Source organism: Lampetra planeri, chromosome 34 (genome assembly GCF_965212315.1).
Source record: "Lampetra planeri chromosome 34, kcLamPlan1.2.h2, whole genome shotgun sequence".
Taxonomy (NCBI): Eukaryota; Metazoa; Chordata; class Hyperoartia; order Petromyzontiformes; family Petromyzontidae; genus Lampetra; species Lampetra planeri.
The window spans coordinates 806,892-833,494 of NC_136140.1; the positions used below are offsets into that span (position 1 = coordinate 806,892).

The window sequence follows — 26,603 nt, forward strand, 5'->3', positions numbered from 1 at the left end:
GTTGAGATACATGTGCATGTCAGATTGATAATATAATTGATGAGATTGATACTCTTTATTCGAGTCGTTTTTTGTCAAGTCCTCATTTCTTGCTGAACGAGGAAGTATATCGTGCCAGCAAAATATGTCGGCTACTCAAATAATGTTCGAAAAGAGTTGAGTTTTTTTTTATTATCACAAAGGCAACGAAGGAAGGTGTCAAAGGGCGTGTCATGGAAACTGGAGTATGTGCTGCCTGGGCTGTGATTACGGTTACGTCTTTGCAATTGAATACTGTGTAACGCCTGCCATAACAAGTTGAAACTGCAACATTTTCAGTTGTACAATATGTTTTCTCGAAGGCGGCTTCAACGTTACAAGGAAGTTCACCAAAGCCTAAATAATAATCCCTTTTAGAATTTCTCGCCTAATGTAATAAAACACCCTTGTGTCAGCCAAATTAGGTTGCCACAATAGTCGTCTGCAGGGCTGTAGTACACAGGAGATGAGCACGGCAAGGACGGTCATTTGAGCAGGGAATGAAATTGATGCGTGCAGTCTCCCAACTCGTATCCACGCTCTTTAGCTCGCGTGCTGTAAAGAACAGCGAAACGTCGCCACGGTTTTTGTTTTCTACTTTTAAAGAGGCAGTGTTAATGACGAACATGTTGAGATATTTTTCGATTTAAAGCTTTCGTGACTGCAGGGATTCATATTCTTGGTTATGTCGGTAAAGTCACGTAGAAGGGAAATAATAAAATAATTAAAAATAAAACATACTAATAAAACATAATAATGTTTTATTTTTATTATTTTATTATTTCCCTTTTACGTGACTTTACCGAAAGAACCAAGAAGATGTTGAGATATTGTTTTGTTATTTGTGCTTTTGCACACTCAATGCGGTGTCATCAAACGCTTTGACTCGTGTCCCATGGGGTGCGCATACCTTATCAGTGCCTATCTTATTACAGACCAATTCAGACCTTATTGGTCACACAGTGTCAATATAAATGTCAACGTTCACTCTACAAAGTCCCATCACAAGGAAGAAACACGAATAAATAGACGAACATTATTTTTGTTGCCTGTATTGAAACGGCTGTACGCCGTATGGACGTGAAAACTCAATTTCCCTGTCCAAGAATACGGCGTCAACCGAGTGGGTTAACAGCTCTGGGGTGCGTGGTGTAGAACAATCAGTTTCCAAGACAATGCAAATATTATCAGAGCATGTTTGTTGGCAAGTTCACCAGACATGATTTGCATTGTCTTTGAAACTCTTCCACTCCAGAGACAGCTTTCTTTAAGGCCTTGGTGTTTGAATATCTTAACACCTTTTTATTGCCAGAAAGGGTAAAACCAATTATTATGCTTTGATATTGGCAGGAAAGGTCCCATGTTGTAGCTGCTCACACCGCAGCTATAAATGCCCTGAGAGTGGCATTGTCTTTGTGCTGTTCTCTTTTGGTGTTCTCAGGTCTAAGACTGTTTGAGACAAGGCCCTAAAGAAATCTGTCTCTAGTGTGGAACAATCAGTTTCAGAGACAATGTAAATATTACCAGAACGTGTTTGTGTTTGCATGCTCACAAGTGCCGTGTGGTTAATGCAGACATGATTTCTTGCAAAAACAATTATATTTATTTTTTTGCTAGAAAGGGTAAAACCTGTGATTTTTCATACTTTGATACTGGCAAAAAGGTCCCATTTTGTAGCTGCTCACACCGACCTATAAATGCCCTGATAGTGGCATTGTCCTTGTACTCTTCGCCTTTTAGCGTTCTCTGGTCTGCCACTGGTGGAACTAGGCCACGAAGAAGGCTGCTCTTTCTGGTGTAGCCCAATTAGTTTCAAAGACAATGCATAAATTACATAAAGACAACGCATATATATAATTGTAGTGGCATCGGGGGATGACACTGCGTGCCACGTTGGGCCGGCCCGTGTGTAAAGCACGGGCCCGACATGCTGCTCACACCACCCACAACACGGCAGTGTGCATCGTGCACTCCACGTGCAGTGGCAGCCCTCCCAGGCTAGGGGGCGAGAGAGCCGGGAGCGGCGCAGGGTGACAGGGGGCCATGGCACTCCGGATGAACCCGGAGGGCTGGTGGCTGGAGGTACCGGGGCCCCCAAAGAGGGGGCTGGGGGACCCCGGGACCGGTTCCAGGGGCCTCTGGAAGGGTCGAGAAGGGAGGCAGTGCCTAGGGGCGTGGGAGACCCCGGGACTGGGGATATTAGCCGGACCCCTTAACAGGTCCGGTGGTTGTTGCTGGTCTGAAGACACGAAGACGTCCTCCTGAAGAAGTCCCGGGGTCAAGACCAGGACTCTAGTCGTAGTCCGGCTTGACAGCTCTCCACCCCCCCCCCCCCCCCGAGTCGCGTTCGGGCGAGTTAGCCTGGAGAGACCACCCCCCCAGTTACCTGGTGGAAGGGGCAGCTACCCATCGTGTTAACAAGTGTTGTTGAAATAAACGTGTTGCCTCGCTGCTCTCCCTGTGTACCCACGACATCGTGATAATGATCACTATCAGAGCGTGTCTGTTTGCACGTTCACCACAAGCATTGCGTGTGGTTCACGCCGACTTGATTGTTTGCACACAAAAAAAACCCGTTCTATTTGGTGTGTGAACATCTTAACACGTGTTTTATTGCCAGGTAATGGTAAACCCCATTCTTATTTTTTCACAGCTTTGATACTGTCAACAACAGACACTGTCCCGTGCTGTGGGGTGGCGTGCGCGACGCGGCACCAGTTGAGTTCCTGTTTCCGGAGCAACACCACATTCGCACGTGGGCACAACGCGCGAATCTTATTGGCTGGCAACAAGCCCCTCCCCCCCCCCCCAATTGGCGGCTTGGCCGAGCGAGTGTCGCACACGGCGGCCATCTTTGTCAAGGTCGTTATGAACGTCGCTGCTCACAACAACGAGCGGGCCGGGCGTCTAAAACGCAGAGTTGGCACAGAGGGGGAGACACAGGTGGTGCATCTGCCAGTCATCTTCGTCAACCCATGAACGACTTAAAACTTTCATGTTTGCAGGAATTCATAATCTTGGTTATTTTATTATTTTCAAATTATTATTTTTTATTGAAAAATTAATTAAATGTTATTTATATTTTCTATTTTACGCGGCGATCCTCGTCGTCGTCACGGCTGGTGAGGGTGGCTGGCGCGTGACGGCATTCACACTGCGGGGGATCCCCCCCTTAGCAAGATGGCCGTCGGGTTGTCACGGCGACGAGCGCCACCCACGGCGGCCGTTGCCACGGCAACCCGCGCTGTTGTACCGGCAATGCGCTCTGCGCAGCCAACGCAATGGCACAACATCGCTTGGCATTTATGAATTTGTAAAGGTTGTCACAGTTTTATAGGCAAGTATTGCCTTCAACGAAGACCCGGGGATTCAATAATACAACGCGGTAAGCCGCTTGCACTTTTATTGTTGTTGTTATTACAGTTAATTCGCAGTGTTTGAATTGTGCATTGGAATTTGCGAACATTAAAACACGATGTGCTTAACTTTTGAAACCTGTTTACACTTCACGTTGATGCTGGGGGTGCTGGTAATAAGTAGCTATTGTAACACTTGCGTGTTGTTCATGCGTTCTATGGAATGACTCATCACTGTCATGGCAATTGGGGAATGTCCACCCCTGCCTCAGGGATGAGCAGGGACATCTTAACATGAGTATGTTGCAACTTTATATACATCCCATACCGCTGTGACTATGAGGGATGTGTATTGTAAATGATGTAAATTAATGTAATGTACGCGTGTGTGTGATTTACATCAAGTGGTTGTATCTCCTGAGCTCGTACGATCCATGATGGGGTGCTGATTCTATTCGTTGGAGACCCTGAGGGCTGGTGCCATCTCTACATTTATTTTCACGGAATTTGTCACTCCATGTAATTGCCACTGCTGACCTCTACAAAACAATAGACATTTTGTCCACACTGAAAACGGGTCAACCTCCGGGTCAGTATTGTAACTCACATTTCTCCAGTTTGTAAGTTGAGAACTCTATCCAGTGCCACGCAGTTTACCAGACTTTATTTTGCATGCATTTAATATATTGAATTGAGCCGAATTGAATGGTGTATACATTTTTTTCCAGATATGGCGATGGCAAACAAACTGAAGGCTGCCAAGCCTTCCAAGGATGACTCGCTTGTGCTTCCTCACTTGCCTCCAATTATCCACCCGGACTCTGTGATATCGCGGGAGATGACACCCAAGCAGAGGAAGCTGCTGCATCACCGGCGCAGTGAGAGCCAGAGGCGGCTGCTGCAGCAGATTATGTAGGTGTTGGCGCCTGTACACGTTTTGCCTGCGTGTTCCAATTTACATCATCCTCTGCAAGAATCTATCCGCGGGATATATTGCTCCGAGTATCCAAAGATATTTATCACGCTCAGAAGTAGGCGAACAGACACATCTGCTGCCGATATAACTCCTGTTCAGCGGATATTTTAGAGATAAGCGTGGTTGCAAGGAAAACTCTTCCTCATCATGCAATGTGTACTTGTTTATCTGTGATCTCCCACTGTGGATGAATGATGGCGAGGTTGATGGTGCTGATGATGATAGATTGCTAATGACTAGGATGATTATCGATGTATAATGTATTGATAATGGATCGATTATGATGATTATATATGCTGATTATGATGAAGTTGATGGTGTTGACAATGATTATGTATTAAGAATAATGATGGATCGATGACGATAATGACGATGAATGATTTTGCTATTGATATGCACTTTTGGTGGATGAAGTTCCACTGAGTTTGAGCTGTGCACGGCCTTGGTCTCCCCTGCATGGGTGCAGCATTTGTACTGCATTGGGACATGCAAAAAACACCGACAATGATCACTGCCAAGGTGGGGCAGCGAGATCTGTTCACGTGCACGATTGAGATGGATTGCAGCATTTCAGGATCATCAGAGATGGCAACAATTTGGGGAGACATTTATCCAGCACTGGGACCAAGTATGATGATGATGACAGCAGTGATGATGGTCGTGGTGATGATGTTGGTGGTAATGATGCCACTTCTATTGATGATGGTGATGGTGTTGTTATTGATGGTACAGCACACAATATTTGAGCAGCAAATCACAACCTTTATTCATATCTATCCTCAGCTAGGCAGCATCTCGAAATGCTCCTTGGAAGCTATACCATAACTCCAGTTACATACTGCCATTCTGCAGATAAGCCAAGTCAACCAGAACTAGCAACACATCTCTCCTATGCGTGTTTATCGGCAAGCCTTTTTGAAAAACGTTCAGAAACCGGGACTGTTTCGGCCAAACTAGTACATTTGATAGCTTTACATGACTTTTAAATATGACCCAATATTTATGTTAATCGTGGCTGGGAATTGAACCCAGGTCACTAGGTTAATAGTATCATGCGCTATCCACTGCATGATTGCTGTATTACCGTGGAAATCCCAAATCATTGTCGCATTGTGTTGTACAGGTTGGCCGATGCCCTAAAGGTTTATGAGGGGACAGCAGAACACAACAGGCAAAGGGTTCCATCTCCACCTGAGCCACAGCTGCCTTCTACGGTCAGTATACCTAGCCACAGTCCAGCCAAGACATATACTTACATCGTGAATAATCACTCTCATGTGTCAGAGCTCGACCAGTTAGTCAATGTATAGCTTGGTAGTGAGTATCATTCATCTAAAATGAAAACTAATTTCTGTTTGAACTACGTTTTGTGTTTAGTTTGTTGTCCTTCCCCTGTACCTCCTATTAGCACAGTCGGTTGCGTTCGTTGCTAAAGGAGTTCAACATGCATAAGTCAAGAGTGATAACAGGACACCCCAGAGTTCAGGAAACAAACCCCCAGCCATAACTGTAGGCCACTGTTTGTATTGCGGACAGAGAGTTATGAGACTATGAATGAGCTATTATACTTGTCGAAATGAGGGTATTTTCAGCATTTTTTTCTTTCAAATTAATTTCATCTTGAACGATTTTACAACCAACCTGGGTAGATGGTCCACTGGCTAGACAGGCCTTCAACAATGATGAATGCTTTATGAAGCATTTTTAATTAGTTTCAAGCTTGTTTTTACATTTTTTTCGCTATAATTTACTTTTTCCAAATACTGTACCTCAGTTATAACTTTTGGAACAAAAGTAAATATGATTAGTCTACGCATTTTTTACATTCATAACAACTACAATGGCATCGCACTATCTTCGTTAACCTAATGCTGTTTCACTGAATGTTGTAAAAGTGGAGACATTCTATACATTTTATGATGCTGCATAAGATCACTTTTTGCCATGAGGATAAATATTACAATTTTTGGATGCAATATTTATTTGCAAAACTGACATATTTTTCGGACTCTTTTGCAGATGAACAGCACGCAGAAAAAAACAAGGGTAAGAATCCTGGCATCATGGGATGGCACAGAGGAGACATGCGCACAATGTTGGCTCTGGCTTAGGTCAATTTTCTGTGTTAAAAACAAGGAAGAACGTGAAGTACTATAATAGATTATAGCTTGGAATAGCATAACCTATCTCAAGCAGAGGAAGGGGAGATAGAGGGGTTGGAGGGGTCCAGCACAAGAGGCGTCAAGCCCACGAAGCTGCGCCCCAAACATTGCGACAAGAAAAGAGCTGTGCTGAGTTCTGGACGTCTGGGTTCTGCTTTCGTGTAGTTGTGGACACATGGATTTTTCTAGCTTCCTGCTGCAGGATTTCCCTTCCTCTAGCTCTGTGGCCTACTTGATATGCAGCAGATTGCATATGCTCTGGCGATGTGTTTTGCTTGAAGATCCAGGTACTTTTTTTCTGAATGTTGCAACCTGAATGAGTTGGTGAGTCCTTCCTGTTCCAGTACTATTCATCCCTTGAGTTGATGTGAGTAAAGCTCAGTTGAGGGTGTGGAATTATTATATTATGAGGCTGGGCCTGTCTAACTGGGATAAAGACATCCCTTCTTGATTTGGTGTGAAGATTCTCATGGGTTTCTATTTACGCCTGGACACATATTGTCCTTTTCATCTCTTGTTTGATCTTTCTTTAGTGGGTGGTCATAATAATTCCGTTATATAGGTGGTCTGGTGCTAATATGTTGTGGGTGGGCAGCAAGAATATGCAGGATTCAGACTGGGGGAACATTTCCATCTGTTTGAGGATGCAAAATGGTTTTGCCAAACGTACACACATTTTTATTGTAAAATAATATTTGTGTTCAGTATCTACTTTCTATTTTGATTCCCGTCTCTACTTTTTTTTTACTTAGAGGATCGACATGTGGTGTCGCATTGTCGTGTTAAGAGTTGACTTTTGTCATCTGAATGTCTGAATGCATTCGCCGAATAGAGACTTAGAGTCTCAATATTTCAAAATGAGGCATTATTGAAAAACAGGATGCTTCGCTTTTTTTTCTAGTATTTCTTGTACAGCTGTACAGAGTTTGGAGGATGGCATCAACTGCAACAGTTGAGGGATCTAGCATAGGACGTGAGGGCCTGGTGTGGTTGCAGGACATATTTTATCGAGCTAAACATTGCGATGTTTAGCTCGATATATTTTTTATGTTCATTTCCCATGTTGGAGGAACTGGAATATCAGAGAATGCACGTGCATATGAGGGATGTGACAACTTCTTGACTCTGGGACAAAAGTGTACATATCCGGATTTGCTTTGCACATCGTTGATGTCGTGCGAATAGCAAATCGTTGATGTGTGAGTGTTTATGCGTTTCCAAAACAATGCAGTTGAACTACCTAGCGCTCAAGCGACAGGTGGAGAGTGGGCCAGTGGCACCCATGCCGCCTTCCTGGCAGGAGGCCATGCTGTGCTTGGTGCCTGTCCCACTGAGGCAAGAGGAGCTGCTCAAGGAACTTTTGCAGGAGGTCGACGCTTCCTACCGGAGCAGCATGCACAAGAGCATGGGTGAGAGTGAGGGCATGAGAGAGAATTGGGTGAGGGTATTGGCAGTGCCTTACTCATGCCAATATCACAGTGCTGTATTTCCAGACAACTTAGGTCAATTTCTTCTTTGTTGGGTGTGAAAGAAAGACTCAACTGAATAAATATTTTGGATGCTATTTTCAACTAAACTATTTTATTTTACCAGCTAAAGCCCACTGAGCTATTATTTAATATCTCTGAATTTTATAGGTGACCTGGCCACACATGATAGCTCAACAAAGTGGCTTATCATTTGTGGGAAATTATATGGTGGCAACCAAATAATCTAAACGCACGTTTCTAAATGTGGAGGGAAAAACTAGAGGAACGGAATAGAAATCCACGAAACCACGGAGAGAGAGAACACGCACGCTCCAAATATACAGACGGCATTACCTCCTGCATTGCAGGCGAGGGAAATTACATCTTGCACTAACAAAACCACATTGATTCACAACAATGCGACTTTTGAAATGGCTTCTGGAAAAACTACCCCATAAATCCTCTTTCAAAACCCAACTCTTGCCTCGAGGGTGGAGTGCCGCCATTGCGGTTTGATAATTTCACTCCACACGCAGGGCTTCATGGATGGACATGGAGTGTTCTCGCACCATGTTGGCTCGTAGCCTGGATTATTATCCCTCTGCGTATTATAAATAATTATCAGTGAACCAGTAGTTCCAATACTGGATTGTGGCCATCAACGGAGATGATTATGATCTCATCCACTTTGACTTTTGACTTCAGTTTTTTTTACATTTGGTGATGAATATGTATGCCTGCCATCTATAAAATTGTAGATGGTGTTGAAGGACCATGCAGAGTAGACAGCCTTGATATTTTCTGTGAAACACTGAGTGACGATGTGGTACTTATAGAAGGCAGGGCAGTAAGTTGGATTATAACAGCATATCTGCTTTTTGTGTTTAGTTTGTTGTCCTTCCCCTGCACCTCCGATGAGCACAATTGGCTATGTACGATGCAAAAGAAGTTGAACATACATATCTGTGCAGCATTCTGTAGTTTTGTACTTTGGGGTTTTCCATATAATTGTATGCATCCTATGTAATATGCTGTCTTGCGGTGTATATATTTTGATGTTGTCTTAGCCTGCATACAGTAATTCTAGTTTATTAGGATTCTTGTCAACTAGATTTTTCCTGCATGGTGTTGTCCAGTAACATACTATTCCAACGTGATTTGGGGTGCTCTGTGTTTCAGTTCAAAACATTTTGGTAAAACCCGACGTGAAGGGCCTCGAAAACGAAGACATTTCTCCTCCACCTCGGGAGCCAGAGTACGGTTTGTCGTCTCGTATTACGTTTTACTACTCTGCTTGCCAAAACAGCCGCTTGTGCCTATTCATATATGATCAAAGCCAAAATGTATAATTCTCACCGTAACAAGAGACAATTATTCATTTGTTTTTTTTTTCATGAATATTTTCCTATAATTGAAATGTATAATTTTTGGGCCCTTTTTTGCAGAATATGTTCACCCATTGCACGTTGGCCAAAATGTACATTTCACCAACGCTCCACTAGAGGTAGAGAGGATTGGGGTGAGGGAGGGGCAAAGTCATTTATGGAATAATGTGGGTGACACTTCTAGTTGTCAGATTTCCATAATCTCCAGTTTTGCCTGCTGATTCCAAGTGGCTGGGGATAGGGGTGTGGTAGTCAAAAGGCGGTCCAGCAAAATTATTATCCTGCCCGAGAGGGAAATTGACAGGCAAAATGTTTGTGCAGCCTCTAGATGGCACAATTGATGGTGGGCATCATTGGGTAGGCTATCAGCACACACACGCACGCTGTGCGTTCCTGCACTGCAGTAGGATGGCGCTAGCTATTACATGCGTCTCTTTACCATCTGTAGTGTATTAATGCAGATCCTTGCATTCTGCTTTATAGGGGACTGGACTTCTCAAGCCCTTGGAGGGATAGCTTTGAAGCAGCAAGGAAGGACATCAAAGGTAATAAAGATAACCTGATAAGTGTATGGCTTAAACTCGAATGAACGCTTTCTTCACTGCTTACCTTCATTAACGTAACTCTCTCCTCTAAGGTTATGCGCTCCATAAGCTGCTAATCTCCAAACTTTAGTTGGTACAGGGGGGTGTAATGGTTCCCATCTGCAGGGTACAGTAGGGCAGTTTACTCAGAAAGGCATTAGGGTGACACCGAGAGGTCTGTGACTGTGGGAAAACCATGAAGACAGACGATGGTAGTTTTTAATTAACACATTCCTGCGGAGGGAGCTGGTAGGAACGTTGGGTTGCTCGGTCAATGGCCAGAGTCACCGACGGCGTGGTGTATTCTGCAAATATGCCCGACTGTGAGGGCGGGCACAAGCCGGCATGAGTAGGTTAAACGTTGAGTTTTATAAGGGCACCACGGGGTGACCAACCCCTCCCCACCCAGCCCCTCCCCACCCAGCTCCACCCTCCCCACCCTCCCCTCCCCACCCAGCCCCTCACCACCCAGCCCCTCCCTGCACGACGGACGGGCATATTATCCCCTGTGGGCTTGTGTAACCAGGAGGTTCCTACCAGTAAAACAATTTCTGGTTTACTTTTGCATTTTGCCACAATTTTGGATTTTTTTCATATTTTGATTTAAAATGTATTCAATAATAATACTTGTTTTTTTACGTGTTAAGTTTTTTTTCCGGAAATATCACTGAATTTTAAATGTTAACAGTTTCAACAGTAAAAACTATGATTTTTATTTAATTACTTTCAGATGCCAGTTGTACACCGGCAAATTAAGATGTTGTTGAGTATTATTAAAACACATTTTATCTGCTCTGATTTTCTTAATGTTTGGATTCATCTAAAACTCTGGAACATTTTCTCAATGTCAAACTCTAAAATCAGACCTAGAAGAGCTGAGATTTTAGTAACACCTGATGATGCTGGATTTAATCTCTGGCAAATCAATTGCCATATTTGCTGGGTATGTGGTGGGTTAAAGCTAAACATTTTCATTCAACCTCCACATTCTCATCCAAAATAAACTAATTAAGAATCATACCTTTAAAGTTGGGTGTTGACTATGTCTAAAATATGAAAGCTGGCAGAAGAAACTGAGTGATAGCAAGGTGCGGTGGCATGAACAGCATTGACCATGATGACTTACTACTCTTGATTTGTGGTTTAGCTCCCCTTAATGGTGTGTACCCTGGCTATGTGTATAGAGCACCACTTTGGTAATGTATTAAGGACAATTTGTATTTAGGAAACCTACATATCATGCACTCGGCGTTGAGGAGCATCCTTGACATGGGACACACGGTGCTGTCGCAGACGCTGCTTCTCGACCTCTCTGGATACCGGTAACACTATGATACATAAAGTACTTTCAACCCACACTTCGCGCATTCACATTATTTATGTCTCAATGTACATGTACAGTGCCGTAGTTAATCCACTGCTGGATGAGGGCCTCCCCATGCTTTGTGAGTCGTGAGGGTCATTCGACTATATTTTTACTACACTGATCGTTGCGGGTTGCTGGTGAAATCCAGGGTACGCAGGGTTGTTACAACATCGGACAGTATCATTGACTTTCCCGCACTGCCCTCTGCTGACAATGTAACTCTGCAGCAGTATTGGCAGTGTGAATGTCTGTGTGTAGATATGAATATTGGCTGTGTAGTTCTGCCACCAGGGAGTTAGGTTGTCAACCGCCAAGGTTTCGGAAAATGCGTTTTTTCATTTGACACCTCAATATAGATGTCAAATGTACATTTTTGTTTACACGGGACCCTTGGAAGATGGTAGAATTTTGCGTGATTAATTAAATGCTCACAACATGTTAGAGAACAATATATTTCCTGTGAAATACATTGTTCTTCCAGAAGATGGGAGCTTTAAAAAAATAAGACTATCCTGTGATATGCAAGAACTTTGCTCACAGCATTACCTGGCCAGACAGAGATATATATATTAAAGATTAACTCAAACAATGGTAGATGTTTTATCATAACAAGGCATTGGTGTCACCTGCTAACAATTGCAGGGCGATGGGGCCTCTGGAGCTGACAACGTTTAGCAACAACGTGACGCTGCAACTGGAGAAGGGCGAGGAGAAGCTCATGCACTCGTGGTTTCCCCGCGTCGTCAGCCTCTTCTCTGACAAGCACAAGAGCACGGAGGCAGACTCCACCGAGTCCTTCCACGACTGCGTCTCCACGCTGCTCTCCAACCAGGTGCGCCTGTTGCCACTGCTGCCGCCACACGGTTTATCCGCATGAAAGGAGGACATTCACTCAGGAAACAAGAATAATAAGAATTAATATGCTTTGTTTTGTTTTTCATGACCATCATCTCATTTATAATGGTGACATGGTGGACAATAATTCTTCTTAAAAAGTCATTGTGTTCTCAAGCATCATTATCATCAGGCAGGGTCTGCTGGATGAAGGCCTCCTGAAGCTGCCACTCTCCCTCATGGTCTTGCAATGCAACAATCCATCCAGCACTTACATATGACCTGATCTCGTGGTCCCATCTATTATCTGTTAGTAGTCAGGAGCAATTGATGGACAGTATGCATTCCTGTTGCACGGACCAGACTCTCCATAACATGACCATTGCTGACTTTCTGTAAAGTGGCACTAATTTAATTGACCCTTAGGATTGTGGGCTGAGTTAACCCCTGACCGAGATTTGAACTTGCAACATTATGATTGCAAGTCAAGCACTCTAATCATATTATCACCTTGCTTGATCAACTCTTCAGACAACCATTAATGCAATATCAATGCGTTTCCATTATGAGAGAGTTGTGACAGTACACCCAACATGACCATCATTGTCTTTTTTTCACACGGACAAAGATTGAGGTGGATATCGGGTAGCCCAGGGCACACAGCCTACATATCCACAAGCACACAGCCACAAAATAAGCGTTGTCTTTTTTTTTGGTTGAGCCATTGATCAATGAGGATGGTGGTGAGCTTTCGTTTTGAGTCAACCTTGAAAGAGAGCTTCTTGATAAATTCACTTCTGATTCTGATAAACTTCTAAACGATTCAGTGCTGCTGCTCCTGCTGTTTATGTTGTTGTCGTTCATGGGACGCGTGCAGCTGAGGGACCTGATTGTGCGCACGATCGAGGCGTACGTGCGGCTCTTTGACCTCGCCGATGGGCGAGCGCTGCCACATTTCCGGGTGCAGCTGACCTTTGACGACGAGAGCATGGAGTCGTACCCGAGCAGCGAGGACCTGCGCGGGGCCGTGCTCGCCGTGGCGGCTCGGATCGGTCGCTCGCTGCAGGTGCCCTCCTCTTCTTGCTTGCTCACATGGCCTCTTGGTGTCACATGATGCTGCCGATTTGAAATTGATTGAAGTCGAAACTGATTGACATTGATAATGAATGTGTAAAAGTAACACATTGTACGAATTTCATTCTCAATACGCCAGTGGATAAAGGCCCCCTCCCATGTCATGCCGTCCATGTGTGTATATGTTTGGATCGTTCTTGTGTGGACCATGATGGATATTTTAAGGCGTGACATTATACCTCCACAATTCTGGAAGAACGGGCTGTTGCTATTTAAAAAAAAAAGTCGGCTCCTCGTGAATAGCAGTTTTTGGAATGGGGTCAACTTTATGTGAAAACAGCCATCATTGCACAATAATGTGCCAGAATTACTGCCAAAATAGCTACATGAATGAGTCCTTTAGATGTTTGATTTCATTTCTGTTGATGTAATTGCTTGTAATATCAGCACATGGCCAATCACTAGCTGATTACATTAATTTATTTAACTTTTCTTATTTACAGCCCTTTGTCAATCTGCTAGATGAAACATTCCCCATTCCATGACGTTTATACTTCACAATACTGGTCATTGGGGGTTTGTCAAGTGTTGGGTGGGCTTTCAGGACCGACTCTGATATAACTCGCACTAATGTGTCCAGAAATCAATACTAATCCACCGTGTACATGGTGCAGTGTGCTAAACACTATGCGACTGCTCCATTTGGGGAATGAAATGCTTACACTTAATAAAGTAAATGTCCCATGCAGCTGTAGTTGAGCATTTGTATGGGTGCTGACTCCACAGGCTGTTCCCATGGTGCATGCTTGGCTGGCCGGCAGCAGCAGCCCTGAGACCATCAAGATGCAGCCCCCAGAGGATGTGCTCACGCGTGCCTCAGCTGCACTCCTGCACGCAGTGCAGGCGAACATGCAGGGCCCACAGGAACATCTGCAGAGCTACAGTGAGACCCCATCAAAATGTTGTATGAACCTAGACATGTGATTATGAACACACAAACATACATGCATGTATTCGCAACACAAGTACACAAATTCACAGCGCTTTCTCAAATATGCCCAGGTGCCCCTTGTTGTTCTCCGTTCGTTATATGTCTGCAAAAAGATGCTACTGATTGAAAACAACTTTAGTGAGTTGATGGTCTCAGTGTAATCGTTGCTTGGGAATGGTTTCATGTGGTTCACAGTTGAGCGATATGGATGGCTGGTGAATGGAACCGCCACAGAGCGGGTGCACTCTTTTATTTCAGAGGATCGCTCCTTTGATGAATGTGCAACAGTAAGTGTGTACCGTACGGTTGGTCTGTATGCTTTTGTCTATGGATCCATAACCCTTGAGTGTGGCCACTTCGAAGTCTATGAAGGGGCGTGGTGGGAGCTACAAAGTGAAATATAAATGTACTCTGTACAGTAACCAGATTAATTGAAACTTGTTGCTATGTATGTATATCAGATATATAAACACGTAGCATTAAATAAATATCTGCTTCGAAAAGGCATCTACCTCGCATACCCATACAATACCTTAAAGCAACATGTGACCTTAAGACCAAATAGCTCTTATTGTATAGAGCCATAGCTGGGCATTGTGTGCTGTGTGTTGCCTGGCATGGGTTTAAATCTTCATGAATGAACTTATAAAATGACTTTAAAGTGTGCCGCCACAGTTCTATCATGACGGAGTAACATGTTGCGTTAATATGTCACTGCAGAAAATCTATTTAAAGCGTTTTCTTCTCATTAACAAAGTTTCTAAATTATATTAAACATCCTGGAACACACAACGTATGGGCATATCTACACAAAAATAACAACTTTTTCTGTAATTCTTTTAAATGGGTAAATGTGTGCTGTTGGTATGCAGTGGAGTGGTGGATGGATAGCACAGCAGGCGAATGCTCCACCATTGTCAGATCACTGGGCCAGTATCGCTATGAATCCCAGGCTACATAGAGTTAAACCACGGACTCAAGCTTTTAGAGTTTGATGGTCTTGGCCTCAGTCGATCATTGAGTATAAGGAGTGCCGGTGGAAGAGGCAAAGGGAGGCAACATGGTGATGGTGAGATGAATATTGAATGCTAGTAGACAAGAATGGATCATCAATAAGGCAGTTAGTACCCTAATCCTCACCCAATCTTCTGTTGCCGTGAGTGCAGCTGGTGGAAGAGTTCCGGGCGCTGGTGCGTGAACTACAGGGCTTGCCCTCGGTGCTGCACTTCCCCATGGTGCGGCTAGCGTGCAGTGAGCTCAAGCAGGGCCTGATGGACAAGGCGCGTGGCTTCATCAACCTGCTGCTGGATAAGCTACTCAACCAGCACCGCGCCCAGAACGCAATGTATGGGCCCCAAAGACAAAGCTCTCCTATATAGCCTGAACAGACTTTTGGGGCAAGTGCTGTTAGCGAGCATCTTTGAAGGCACATAAGGGAGTGGGTGGTCAGCTTCACGCCCAGCCACATTTGTCTCCCAAGTTGCGATGTTTATACACCGCACCAGGTACTCATTTGAGGCTGAGTCGATCTACGAGAGGAAAATGACCGATTCAGATAATCATCACTGGTGTTGGCCATGAATGGCCAACTCACACATACTTTCTATGAAAGGTTGTATGTCCTGGGCTGCCCTATACAATATTAATATAATATGCAATTAATTATATAATATATTTTACGTAATTAAGGGGAGGAGTGTAGTGGTTAGCAAATCACGCGATGAACCCAGCGACCTTAGTTCTATTTTTAGTCACGGATAATATCAGTGGTGAGGGATATCTCCACCAGTCCTGGACTCTCCTGCCTTCATCAACCCACACCCACCAGTGTATGAAGTTTGTATTTGTCAAATAACCCCCATGACAAACAAGATATGGGGAGACCCTCATCTGGCAGTGGTTTGTATGTTCATGTACATATTTGTTCTTGTATTTGGAAATAAAGTCTTGTTTACCAAGGACTTTTCCTTTCAACCAAACTTACCTGCATATAAAAAGGTTAAATGGTGTATGGATATCAGAGTGATAGGCAAGTATCATCAATGTGCCCAGAAAAACCCCTGTCAGCAGTGGCCTTATTCGTGAATGCGAGGGTGGCGCTATTGTTTGCTGAGAAGTGGTGTGTGGGTTTCTCTTGTGCAGGATTTGCCAGGAGTTTGAGGTAATGCGGCAGCGCTGCCTCAAAGTGCCGGAGAACAGCGAGGAGATGATTGAGCTGGGCTCCTACGTGGACAACGCTCGCAGCAACGGCATTGCGGACCTCAACAACAAGATTCAGGTGAATTGCAGCACTCGATCTTAGAGAGTGATGCATTACTATCCACACACTACCATAGCCCGGTCATCCTAAATTGTGACGTCCTTTTCAATGTGTGACCAGATGAACCTTTCTGAGGATGTACCCGGTGATCGATTTTTAACCGTTTTAAACGGGAATGTGTCAACATCTTGGTTAGTTTGCAAACAACAACATATATGGAATAAGTTACAATGATTTATTTCGAATGTTTATGGCAGCTTTGTCCTCATGGGCCTTAAAGCACCACCATTCAATAATTATTAATTGTGCACAGTTCTAATTCTACTGCTACTGCAAAGTAACCCCGTATGCATCTGACTGTCGTGCGGTCCAGGAGTGCTACAGGCGGATGTCGTTCCTTCTTGATGTCCACATCCTGTCGCCAGAGGACATCGCCTTCAACTCCCAAGTGCTGTGCTGGCCCCGTGAGATCGCCCCTGCGTTTGATCGTAATGAGGAGGTAAGTTATTTTCTTCAGCAAGCGCGGTTTGTCTGAAGGGCTGCGATACAGAAATAACAACAAGAACAACAACCGCCATTCGCCACCGAGGGGCAGTGATGTCCCCATGGCGCTTGTGCCATGCTAGGTGTACTTTGAGCCCACGTGGCAGGAGGTCACGGAACAGACCCAGGTGACATAGGTTGACTGACTGAGAGAACAGGCACAAAACACACATGGGCACATTCTTAGTGTTATAGTGGTGGGGATCTATCATAATTATGATCTCCAATGTGCGTGAACCTGCTGTTGCAGTTACAATGTTACATTATTGCTGCCGAAATGTAAAGTATTAAAGTGATGTCAAGAAAAGAGTGCTGCTGTATTGACTGCGAAGTGTGGTCGCGGATGCCTTTAATTTGGTGCGTGGGAGGTGGGGTTGGTGGATCACACATAAATCATGAGCTATGAAATGTTCATCTGCTGGGCTGTGATGTGGCCAGGGCATGACAGAATAGTCAGTCAGCTAATAACTCATCTGTTTGGACCTTTGTTATCCTGTCCTTGGTGTGGGTTTTCTCTGTTCACTGAAGCAACATATGTTTCTACCCTCTACTTCTATGCTCCCATGAATACGCTCCCCACCTCCACCAACCCGCATTAACGAGCATGGTGAAGTATGATAAAATAACCCCTAAAACCTGCATGGTGCGGGGAGGCCCTCGTACAGCAGGGGATTGGCAAATAGGGCTGTACATGCACATGATACTTTTGTCCTTTGATATAAAATGTTTTCCTGTTGCTCTGTGTAGCAAGGAATTTACTGCTGTCCCAATTGACGTTGGAATGTCACTGTGTGCAGCTGATGGAGGTGGCTCAACGCAAGGGCGAGACGGAGCTGTTGGCTCGCAGGGAGCGCCTCCTGCTGGAGCTGGACAAGCTGTCACGGCGCGTCGACGGATTTGCCGAGTGCAGCGAGCTGGACATGATTGCACAGGTTCGGGTTCATCGCGGGGCTGGACGCATGCTCGCTTGCTCAGCTGCTGTCACCGCCGCCCCCTGTGCATCTCTCTGGTCGCGTGGTGCCGCGGTTGGACCGCCCAACTCACAGAATGGTCACGAGATCGAATTGGCCTATTTTTTTTGGGGGGTTGATAAATGAGTACCACTCTGAACCGGTGCTGGGCCTCCCCTGGGTCGACTCAGCCTAAAATGAGTACCGGGTGCAGTGCGTAAACATTGCCACTAGAGAGACAAAGGGTGTGGTGCTGGCCACCCACCCTCACGTGTGCCCTGCGGGCTTTCATAGGTGCTCGCTAACAGCTCTTTCCCCATCAGTCTGATTAAGCTATATGGGGATCTTTGTCTTTTGATGCGTGCAGTATGTCAGCGACATGAGGATGATCAGCAAGCGGCTGCAGGACGCTGACGACACCATTACATTTATTAACAAGGAGGAGGTTCTCTACAAGTGGGAGCTGACTTCCTACCCAGAGGTGGATGCCATCAGGACGAAGCTCGACCCCTTCCAGAAGCTTTTTACCCTCATACTGCGCTGGCAGCGAGCGGAGAAAAAGTGAGATGTCAGCCGGGTTCATGAGGCACATTCTTGGCATTTGACACACAACAGTGGTAATTTTATATTCATTAATTTATGCTCGCACAATACACACTTGATGTGGTGGTGCTCACCTGTGGTTCAACAAAAAGTAATGGCTGGTTGTGTTGCAGTTAGAGCCCAGAACTTGCAATCAGGAGGTTATGAGTTCAAATCCTGCTCTGTGATCGACTCAGTCCATCCTCTCTCTGGTGTGAATATAATTAGCACCAGCTGGTGAGCGGTCACGAGTGGTTTTCTCATGGTGTGGATTGTCCCTGCAATAGGAATATGGAATGTTACCTGTGCTGAACATGAGGATGAGCAATGCCCCATGCTCATTTCACAGTCATTATTGACTTGCAGCCAAGTGGTACTAATTGTGTCTACCCTAAAGGGATGATTGTTAACAGAAGTGCCATCCGTCTCATACTATTCAATCAGTGGGGTATCTCTAATCGAATCATCCTGTGTATATACATATTAGCAAATTCCAGAGATTTATCTTGACTCTTCTGGGTTTCATTCAACACATCCAGAAGGGCTGGCAAGTGCATCTCACGCTTGTGTCGTCGCCTATTTCCCCACACAGGTGGATGGACGGCTCGTTCCTTGAGCTCAATGGTGAGACGATGGCCACGGAGTTGGAGGAGTTCTTTCGAGAGATGTACAAGCACCTCAAGTTCTTCCAGCAGCGGCAAAAGAAGGCAGAGCAGGAGCGCCAGCGAGACGCCCCGCGCAAAAAGCGCGGGGACAGTGCCGGGGCCGAGATCGAGGAAGCTCAGGAGCAGTCCGATCCGTCCGTGCAGATGTGTAGCAACGTGCTGGGGCATGTCAAGGAGTTTAAGGTGCCTGTGGGGCTCGGGGGGGGGAGGCTGGTGGCTTAGGCTGGAGTTAACAAGTGCAGCTTTATTAAGCGCTACAGCCGAGACACGGCAAAGCGGTGCCGCGTTTGCCGCATGTTGCAGATGTGTGTGGTTCGAGACCAGCAGTCGGCCTCTTGAATGCTAATACCGTGGTGATGCGCAGCTCTGGACAACCATTTTTTATTTCTCACAAATTACCACTCTGTTTGCTCACTCTATTGAGGGAAGGGGGGCTGAGTCAACCCCTGGCCATAAATTGCAGCCTTCCGATAGCGAGTCGAGCGCTTTGTCACAACAGCCCCACCTGGCTGGCCTAAGTTACACTGACGCGCATTACGTATGTTTTGCTATTTATTGTGAATAAATGTTTGTAATTGTGCATTGTCGTGCCCACACACGCTTGCAGGAACACACCCCCTTGGTGTCTGTCCTGTGCAACCCGGGCATCAGGGATCGGCACTGGGTTCAGATGTCAGAGGTCGTGGAAAACGACATCACCCCCGATTCGGGTACCACCCTGCGCAAGGTCCTCAAGCAGAACTTGATCCCTTACCTCGACAAGTTTGAGCAAATCAGCGCGGCAGCGAGTAAGGTAAAGCATCCAGCGTTGCCACACAGAGTCACCTAAGCGGTGCTCGCCCAGTGGTCTCATACGCTATTATTAGCCCCTAGAGGTGCAATTTCATGGTGACAAGATGGGTGTTTGAGACTTGCTCAATGTCTGGTACTGTCTTGGTAAGAAATTTGAACACAACAACTAGAAAATAAAAATGGCCTTTGAACATATTTGCACGCAGAATATGCTTAGAATATTATGACAGTATAGGATAGGCAACATAGAGGTTTGAAATATAATTTGACAATAATATGTTATAGATCTAATCAGGAAGAGGAAGGTATGATGAAGATGGGCAGATTATAGAATCTGGCATTTCATTGGCACCCATGGGTTGGCATGTTAGGGGAATACCTAAAGCCAGATGTTGATGTTGTTTCTCAAAGGATCTAGCAAGAAGAAGCGATGACAAAGTTTGGTAGTATCACTGGCATTGCCTATTATGGGCTCTTAAGTTTGATCCACTTGGCCACCTCATAAACACTTAAGACATTCTGTCATACCAATTGTGCATCCTCATGTCTCTCTCGGTCTCTCAGTATTGAGGTAGAAGGGATGCTGATTTTAATTCTGTTGACCTGAACATGTGTGTGTGTGATGGTAGGAATACTCCCTGGAGAAGGCGCTGCACACAATGGTGGAGATATGGGACAGCGTTGCGTTCACCACGCTGCAGTACCGCGAGACCGGTGTCTGCATCCTCTCGTCGGTCGACGAGATTCAGAGCACACTCGACGATCAGATCGTCAAGACACAGACCATGCGCGGCTCGGCCTTCATCAAGCCCTTTGAGAAGGAGATCAAGGCAAGTTTCTACACAGAAAGAGTCAAGCGGAACAGCGATATATGAATGCTTATTCACCTGGTGTGGTGGTGGGAACAGCTCAAATGACTATTGGATGGGCTGGATTTTGATGGACTACATGAACGGCTTTGCAAGGGTTGGAGCGGTCAATTGCGTTCAGAGTACTACTGCGTAGATTGTCGTGGTTATGCTGTCAAGCGTTTTGATCTGTTTTCGGGTTGTATTTGGGTTTTTATGTTGTACAGCTCCCTGCACTTGGAGCGGGAGCGAAATGTTAGACATCATGCTGACATGACTTGACCCGATGTATATCAGAGTTCGTGCTGTCAAGAGCTGTGTTTTACCGAGCTTTTACTCTATAAAGCTACAAATGTATGGACATGAGGACAAATGTGCCTCCTCTGACCAATCCACCCAGAATGCACCTTATCTCAAGATAAGCACAATTGAGCCTGGATAGTGCTTGCATGGGCGACTACTATGCACAACCGGTTGTTATAGGCTACATGGCTACGTGGTTGGCAGAAGGGGGTAGTGCAGAAAAATCAATTTTTGTACTGCACGTCTATGCTCCCACATCAATGATCCCTGCCTTTACCAACGCGCACTGACCAACGTGGTGAATCATTGTCAAATAATCACCATGATCCACACGATATGGGGAAGTCCTCATTCGGCAGTGGATTGACAAAGGGCTGTACATGCACATATACATACAAACGTACAAATATTAAATATATATTGATACATTTCCAGTACTCATATATACAAACACATGTCCTTGTATATATACATGCATATAAATACAAATATGCATTATAACAACAGCCCCCATTCGCCAACTAAGTGCCGGTGACATCACCACAGCGCTTGTGCCAGGCTAGATGCACTTTGAGCCCATGCTAAGTGTTGAAGGCTCGCTTCTAAGAGGTCACGGAACAGACCCAGGTCTTAAATATGCATGACACAGCAACAATCCGTGCATGCACACGCACATCCGTAGTGATGCAGTTGCCTCTCACCTTTGTCGACGTGTAGGCGTGGGAGGAGCGCCTCGTCCGCATACAGGAGACGCTCGACGAGTGGCTCAAGGTGCAGGCGCAGTGGCTCTACCTGGAGCCCATCTTCTCGTCGCAGGACATCATGCAGCAGATGCCCGAGGAAGGCCGCCTCTTCCAGACAGTCGATCGCAACTGGAGAGAGGTCATGAAGTTCTGCAGCAGAGACCCGAAGGTATGGGGCCTTGATATGGCCAGTGCCTGAAATATTCATCATCATTGTCATGATGCCTCAAATGTTCGTCAACGATGCAGGGGCGGTTTCTTCATTAGGGCGATTGGGCGACGCACCACCAATGTCATTCAACCACAGAGTCACGCTAGCCATCATTGTGCCTCTGGATATAGTCCAATCAGCGTCATGTCACGTTCTGTGGAGTACCGCCTCTTTTTGGGCGATTTCACTCCGGCTGAGAATCGCCCCGAGTGGCCCCATAGACTTACATTCAAAGATGGTTTTTTTCGAACGGGGGCGCTGCAATGCATTCTCTATGGCTTCCGGGAGGGCTCGCCCTAACGTGCTTACGTCATCATACGTGCTTACGTCATCATACGTAAGCACGTTGCATCCAACAATATTATTTGTTGCCACCTAGTGGAATCTTTAATAAAAGAAACTTGAGTGGATTGTATATTAATAGTGAGTATAGAAACAAACAAGATGTATTGTAAGAGTCACTTTATTTTTCATTAATATTAAAGAAGTGAAGTTGCCTTTACATGCTTAAGCTGTTAATTTATCCATTGCATGGGTGGACGTTATCCTTATCAATCATCCAGACATTTGCCCCTCCTGAGAGATTTTGCAGGAGCCGCCACTGCAACGATGTATTTATCAGTTATAAGGTCATGTTAGTTGTGAAGATGGTGAGTTTTGGTTTGTGCTATTGCACCGCGTGAGTTTTCATATTGTTAATGGGTTGGTTGACAAAACACTGACACGGCATCTCTGAGATGCTGAGTTGTAATCGTCTACATCATTATCAGTAGTGGCACCAGCATCATTTTCACGAATATTCTAAATGGTCATTGTATGTTATGAAATGTTCAACTTTCTGGGTTATGAGGGGTTTCTTAACCATCTATGTGGATTTTGAATATTGTCCCCTCACATATGTGGGTTTTACCAATGTTTTCTGGATTCATTCCACATGTGAAACATGCTTAGAAAATTCATTGGCTGCACATTCTAATGCAAGGTCCTCATGCAAAAGTCTTGAGACTCAGTGAGGCTTTCATTAAAAAAATCACTTTATGAGCTTATTTCCATGAACGTTCAAATTAAAATCAGGGATTGATGCAGCCTAATGTTGACTATACCCCACTATTCTGGTGTGGTATAGTCATCATTAGCACTGGGCAGTAAAGGCAGTCAAGTAAGCATGGCGATAATCCCACTACCCTGTTATGTATATTTGCAGCCATAATACATGCTCGCAAACAATATTTGTCCTGACCACTTGTAAGGCTCGATTGTGCTCTTTGTGCAACTTCCCTGTACTGTCCACACTATGAAGCTCATTAGTTTTCCGTAAATTAAATTTCCCCAACTGTCTATAACACGAAACAGTACTCACTAACATCACTTCCCATCTATTTCTATTGTCTATTTGAGGGATGTACCCACTAACACCAATTACATCCACTTTGGTGGTACTGTTAATACAGTGCATTACTCACAATTGGAAGGCTGAACGTTCAAGCCCCAATAGAGATTAATTCAACTCATCATCTCTCTGGAGTCAATAAAGTGATTATTGCTTTGTGGGCAGTCAGCAGTGGTTGTCCTTAGTAGACACTGGCCACATCATGGGAATGTAGAATTTCCACCTCAACCTCCAAGGCAATCATAATGAAAACGTGACCCAGTTTTCTCAGCACCAGGTGGCTCAATGAGTCTTACTTGTGTTCCTTACAGGTGCTGGCTGCCACCTCCATGACGGGCCTCCTAGACAAGCTGCAGAACTGCAATGGCCTCCTGGATAAAATCATGAAGGGCCTCAATGCCTACCTGGAGAAGAAACGACTCTTTTTCCCAAGGTGCACACGTACACACATACATGGTTGGGATTTACTGGCTACCTCTCAGACCCCAGTGGGTTTTACAGTATCACGTAACATGATGATCTCTGTGTCATGTACCTACTCTTTCTTCATTAGAGCACTGGATTTTATGTCTGCACTATCATGATTGGCCTCTACACCCAGACACAGACATTATTATTAGTGATTGAAGTCTATAGAAGAGCTGATGCTACAACAAAGAGTGAATGTTTGTTTCACATCGTCTTGTTCATGTGTTATATGAAATATATACAAATTAGAAAAAAATCTAGAGAATATGGAGATAAAATATACTCACTGAACCTGGATTACCATGTGTTTTAAGAAGAAAAAAAGAGAATGCACTTTTCAAAGGAAAATGAAATGATTGAGTGGTTTGATATAACAGGCAAAATGCTGATATATATGTCATCTTTGCGAATTTCCCCATTGTTGGTGATGGAGACATTGCCACATTTTCCCCAATAATTGGATTTAAAGGAATAACTTTTTCGAGGTGGTCACGAGAGATTTGGAACAGTGTACCAAACACATTGCTTCTCAATGGCACAGTGTTAAAACAACCCCACACTTTTCCTTGATAGGCTTTCTATGTGAAGCCACTGATATTTCTATGGGTGGTTGTTATCAATGATACCGGAATTCTTCGAATAGAAGTTCGGAGAATTGGGTTCACTGGGAGGAACATTTGTTTCCCCGGTGTGAGCCGGGCACTGACACGTGGCATGACGTGAACGCTGATCCATTGCCACCCATTGCTGTGACGTTTACATCACACCACGTGACACAATTGTGTTTATTAATACTTGCAGATTCTTCTTCTTGTCAAACGACGAGATGCTGGAGATCCTGTCGGAGACGAAGGACCCGCTGCGCGTGCAGCCGCACCTCAAGAAGTGCTTTGAGGGCATCGCACGCCTCGGGTTCCTGCCCAACCTGGACATCGGCGCCATGTTCAGCAGCGAGGGCGAGCGCGTCGAGCTGGTGGAGCGCGTGTCCACCAGTGAGGCGCGTGGCGCCGTGGAGAAGTGGCTGCTGCAGGTGGAAGATGTGATGCTGCGCAGCGTGCGTGACGTCATTGTCCGCGCGCGCACGGTAACGATCGACGCCCGCCGAGCGATGCCCGTGTTTGTGTGCGCGTGTATGTATGTTGGGGAGCGGTAATCTACGAACCCGGCGAGTTGAGTCCGATTCCCACTCACGGCCAACACCAGTGACGATTATCTGAACCGGTTTTTTGTCATTTGTATCTTCTGATTTAATTCCTATCCGAACTGATCATGTACCAAATACAGGCACTGGTAATCCCATGTTGTGTGGTTTATGCATGTCTGTAATATACCACTTTTGAAGCATGGTTGTAGATGACTGAATAATTAATTGATGGACCAATTTACGAAATGAATGAAGTGGTTTATGAATGATCTTGCAATCTTCTCCGTTGTCTTTACCATCGTGTGTGTTAATTAAACCATTACCCTGTCTCCTGATACAGGCATACGCCAACACCGAAAGAAAAGACTGGGTCCGCGAGTGGCCAGGCCAAGTGGTCATCTGTGTCTCCCAGATGTTCTGGACAACGGAAGTGCATGAAGCCATCAAGGATGGCCCGCAGGTGATTAACACCAAAGTCATCTCGCTTATCATAAAAATGACAAGTTGAAGTCAAAGTGTCCCCCTGCTGAAATCAGCATTAGGGGGGCAGCATTTATCGTAATTGGCAGCCCCAAGACATTGATACAATTCTATATTTCCATGGCAGGAGCTAGTATTTCCATAAGTCTACTACTGTTGATGTCTCACAAAGTTGTAGCTAAGTAGTCAGTCAGCTAGCTGCTTCCGAGAAGAGGGTTTGCATGTATATTTCTCATAGCCACTTGCTATTTTTTTATAGGCAGTTCTGATGATGTGTGGTGTGTTGGTTAGCGCACCGTGTTGCAATCCTGGTGACTCAGACCGACTCCTGGTTGAGATACACAGCATCAATTACAACTGTATCCTGGCCTGGTTTGAACCTCTCCTAAAGTAAATTCCTGGTGTGGTATGGTCATACTTAACACTGGGGAGATAAAGACAGTCAAGAAAGCCCAATGGTCGCCTCACTGCCCTCTTGGGTACAGTATTGGCCATAATGGGTGCTCACGAACAGCATTTGCCCCAAAGGTTTGTAAGGCTACATGGTGGTCATTTAGCATTGCCTCTACTGTCTTCATTATAAAGCTAAATGTTTTTATTTTCCCGAGCAGCACTTGCCCAAACATTGTATGATGTTAAATGGTGCTCACTAACAGCACTTTAAATCCTTTTGGGTGGCACTGTAAATAGAGGACATCACTCACAATTGGAAGATTGAGATTTCATATTCCGTTATCTATTTGGGATAAATAAAATATGCCCTACTTTAATGGAAGTTAATAGCAGTTAAATCTTGACTTAAAGTTGTCGTGACTGCAGGAATTCATACTCTTTGGGTCTTTCGGTAAAGTCACGTAGATATAAAAAAAATCTAAAAAATCATGATGCTTCGATCGCAACACAAGAAATCGTTCTTAGGTAAATAAATATAGCATATATTAAAAAATATAGCATATTTAAAAAAAATATAGCATATATTTTTTTAATCGTCCTCAGGTACAGCATATAT

General features: G+C 44.8%; 1 protein-coding gene across 2 annotated transcripts in view; it reads left to right on the forward strand.

The window, feature by feature from the left end:
* Positions 1 to 3,256: 3,256 nt before the first annotated feature.
* DNAH12 (dynein axonemal heavy chain 12) overlaps positions 3,257 to 26,603 on the forward strand; it is an 81,421-nt gene continuing 58,074 nt past the window's right edge. Inside the window, exons 1-25 of one of the 2 annotated variants that reach the window (XM_078610460.1) lie at positions 3,257 to 3,403; positions 3,780 to 3,963; positions 4,103 to 4,286; positions 5,474 to 5,564; positions 6,370 to 6,396; positions 7,744 to 7,921; positions 9,161 to 9,236; positions 9,850 to 9,911; positions 11,176 to 11,272; positions 11,959 to 12,148; positions 13,028 to 13,216; positions 14,011 to 14,167; positions 14,411 to 14,502; positions 15,382 to 15,560; positions 16,358 to 16,493; positions 16,849 to 16,974; positions 17,816 to 17,950; positions 18,336 to 18,529; positions 19,143 to 19,398; positions 19,823 to 20,008; positions 20,637 to 20,837; positions 21,876 to 22,070; positions 23,814 to 23,935; positions 24,772 to 25,054; positions 25,455 to 25,574. In XM_078610460.1, coding sequence (XP_078466586.1) covers positions 4,105 to 4,286; positions 5,474 to 5,564; positions 6,370 to 6,396; positions 7,744 to 7,921; positions 9,161 to 9,236; positions 9,850 to 9,911; positions 11,176 to 11,272; positions 11,959 to 12,148; positions 13,028 to 13,216; positions 14,011 to 14,167; positions 14,411 to 14,502; positions 15,382 to 15,560; positions 16,358 to 16,493; positions 16,849 to 16,974; positions 17,816 to 17,950; positions 18,336 to 18,529; positions 19,143 to 19,398; positions 19,823 to 20,008; positions 20,637 to 20,837; positions 21,876 to 22,070; positions 23,814 to 23,935; positions 24,772 to 25,054; positions 25,455 to 25,574 — 3,474 coding nt within the window. In that variant the 5' untranslated portion in view covers positions 3,257 to 3,403; positions 3,780 to 3,963; positions 4,103 to 4,104. The remainder of the gene's footprint in view (positions 3,404 to 3,779; positions 3,964 to 4,102; positions 4,287 to 5,473; positions 5,565 to 6,369; positions 6,397 to 7,743; positions 7,922 to 9,160; positions 9,237 to 9,849; positions 9,912 to 11,175; positions 11,273 to 11,958; positions 12,149 to 13,027; positions 13,217 to 14,010; positions 14,168 to 14,410; positions 14,503 to 15,381; positions 15,561 to 16,357; positions 16,494 to 16,848; positions 16,975 to 17,815; positions 17,951 to 18,335; positions 18,530 to 19,142; positions 19,399 to 19,822; positions 20,009 to 20,636; positions 20,838 to 21,875; positions 22,071 to 23,813; positions 23,936 to 24,771; positions 25,055 to 25,454; positions 25,575 to 26,603) is intronic. The other variant, XM_078610458.1, reaches the window with a different exon arrangement.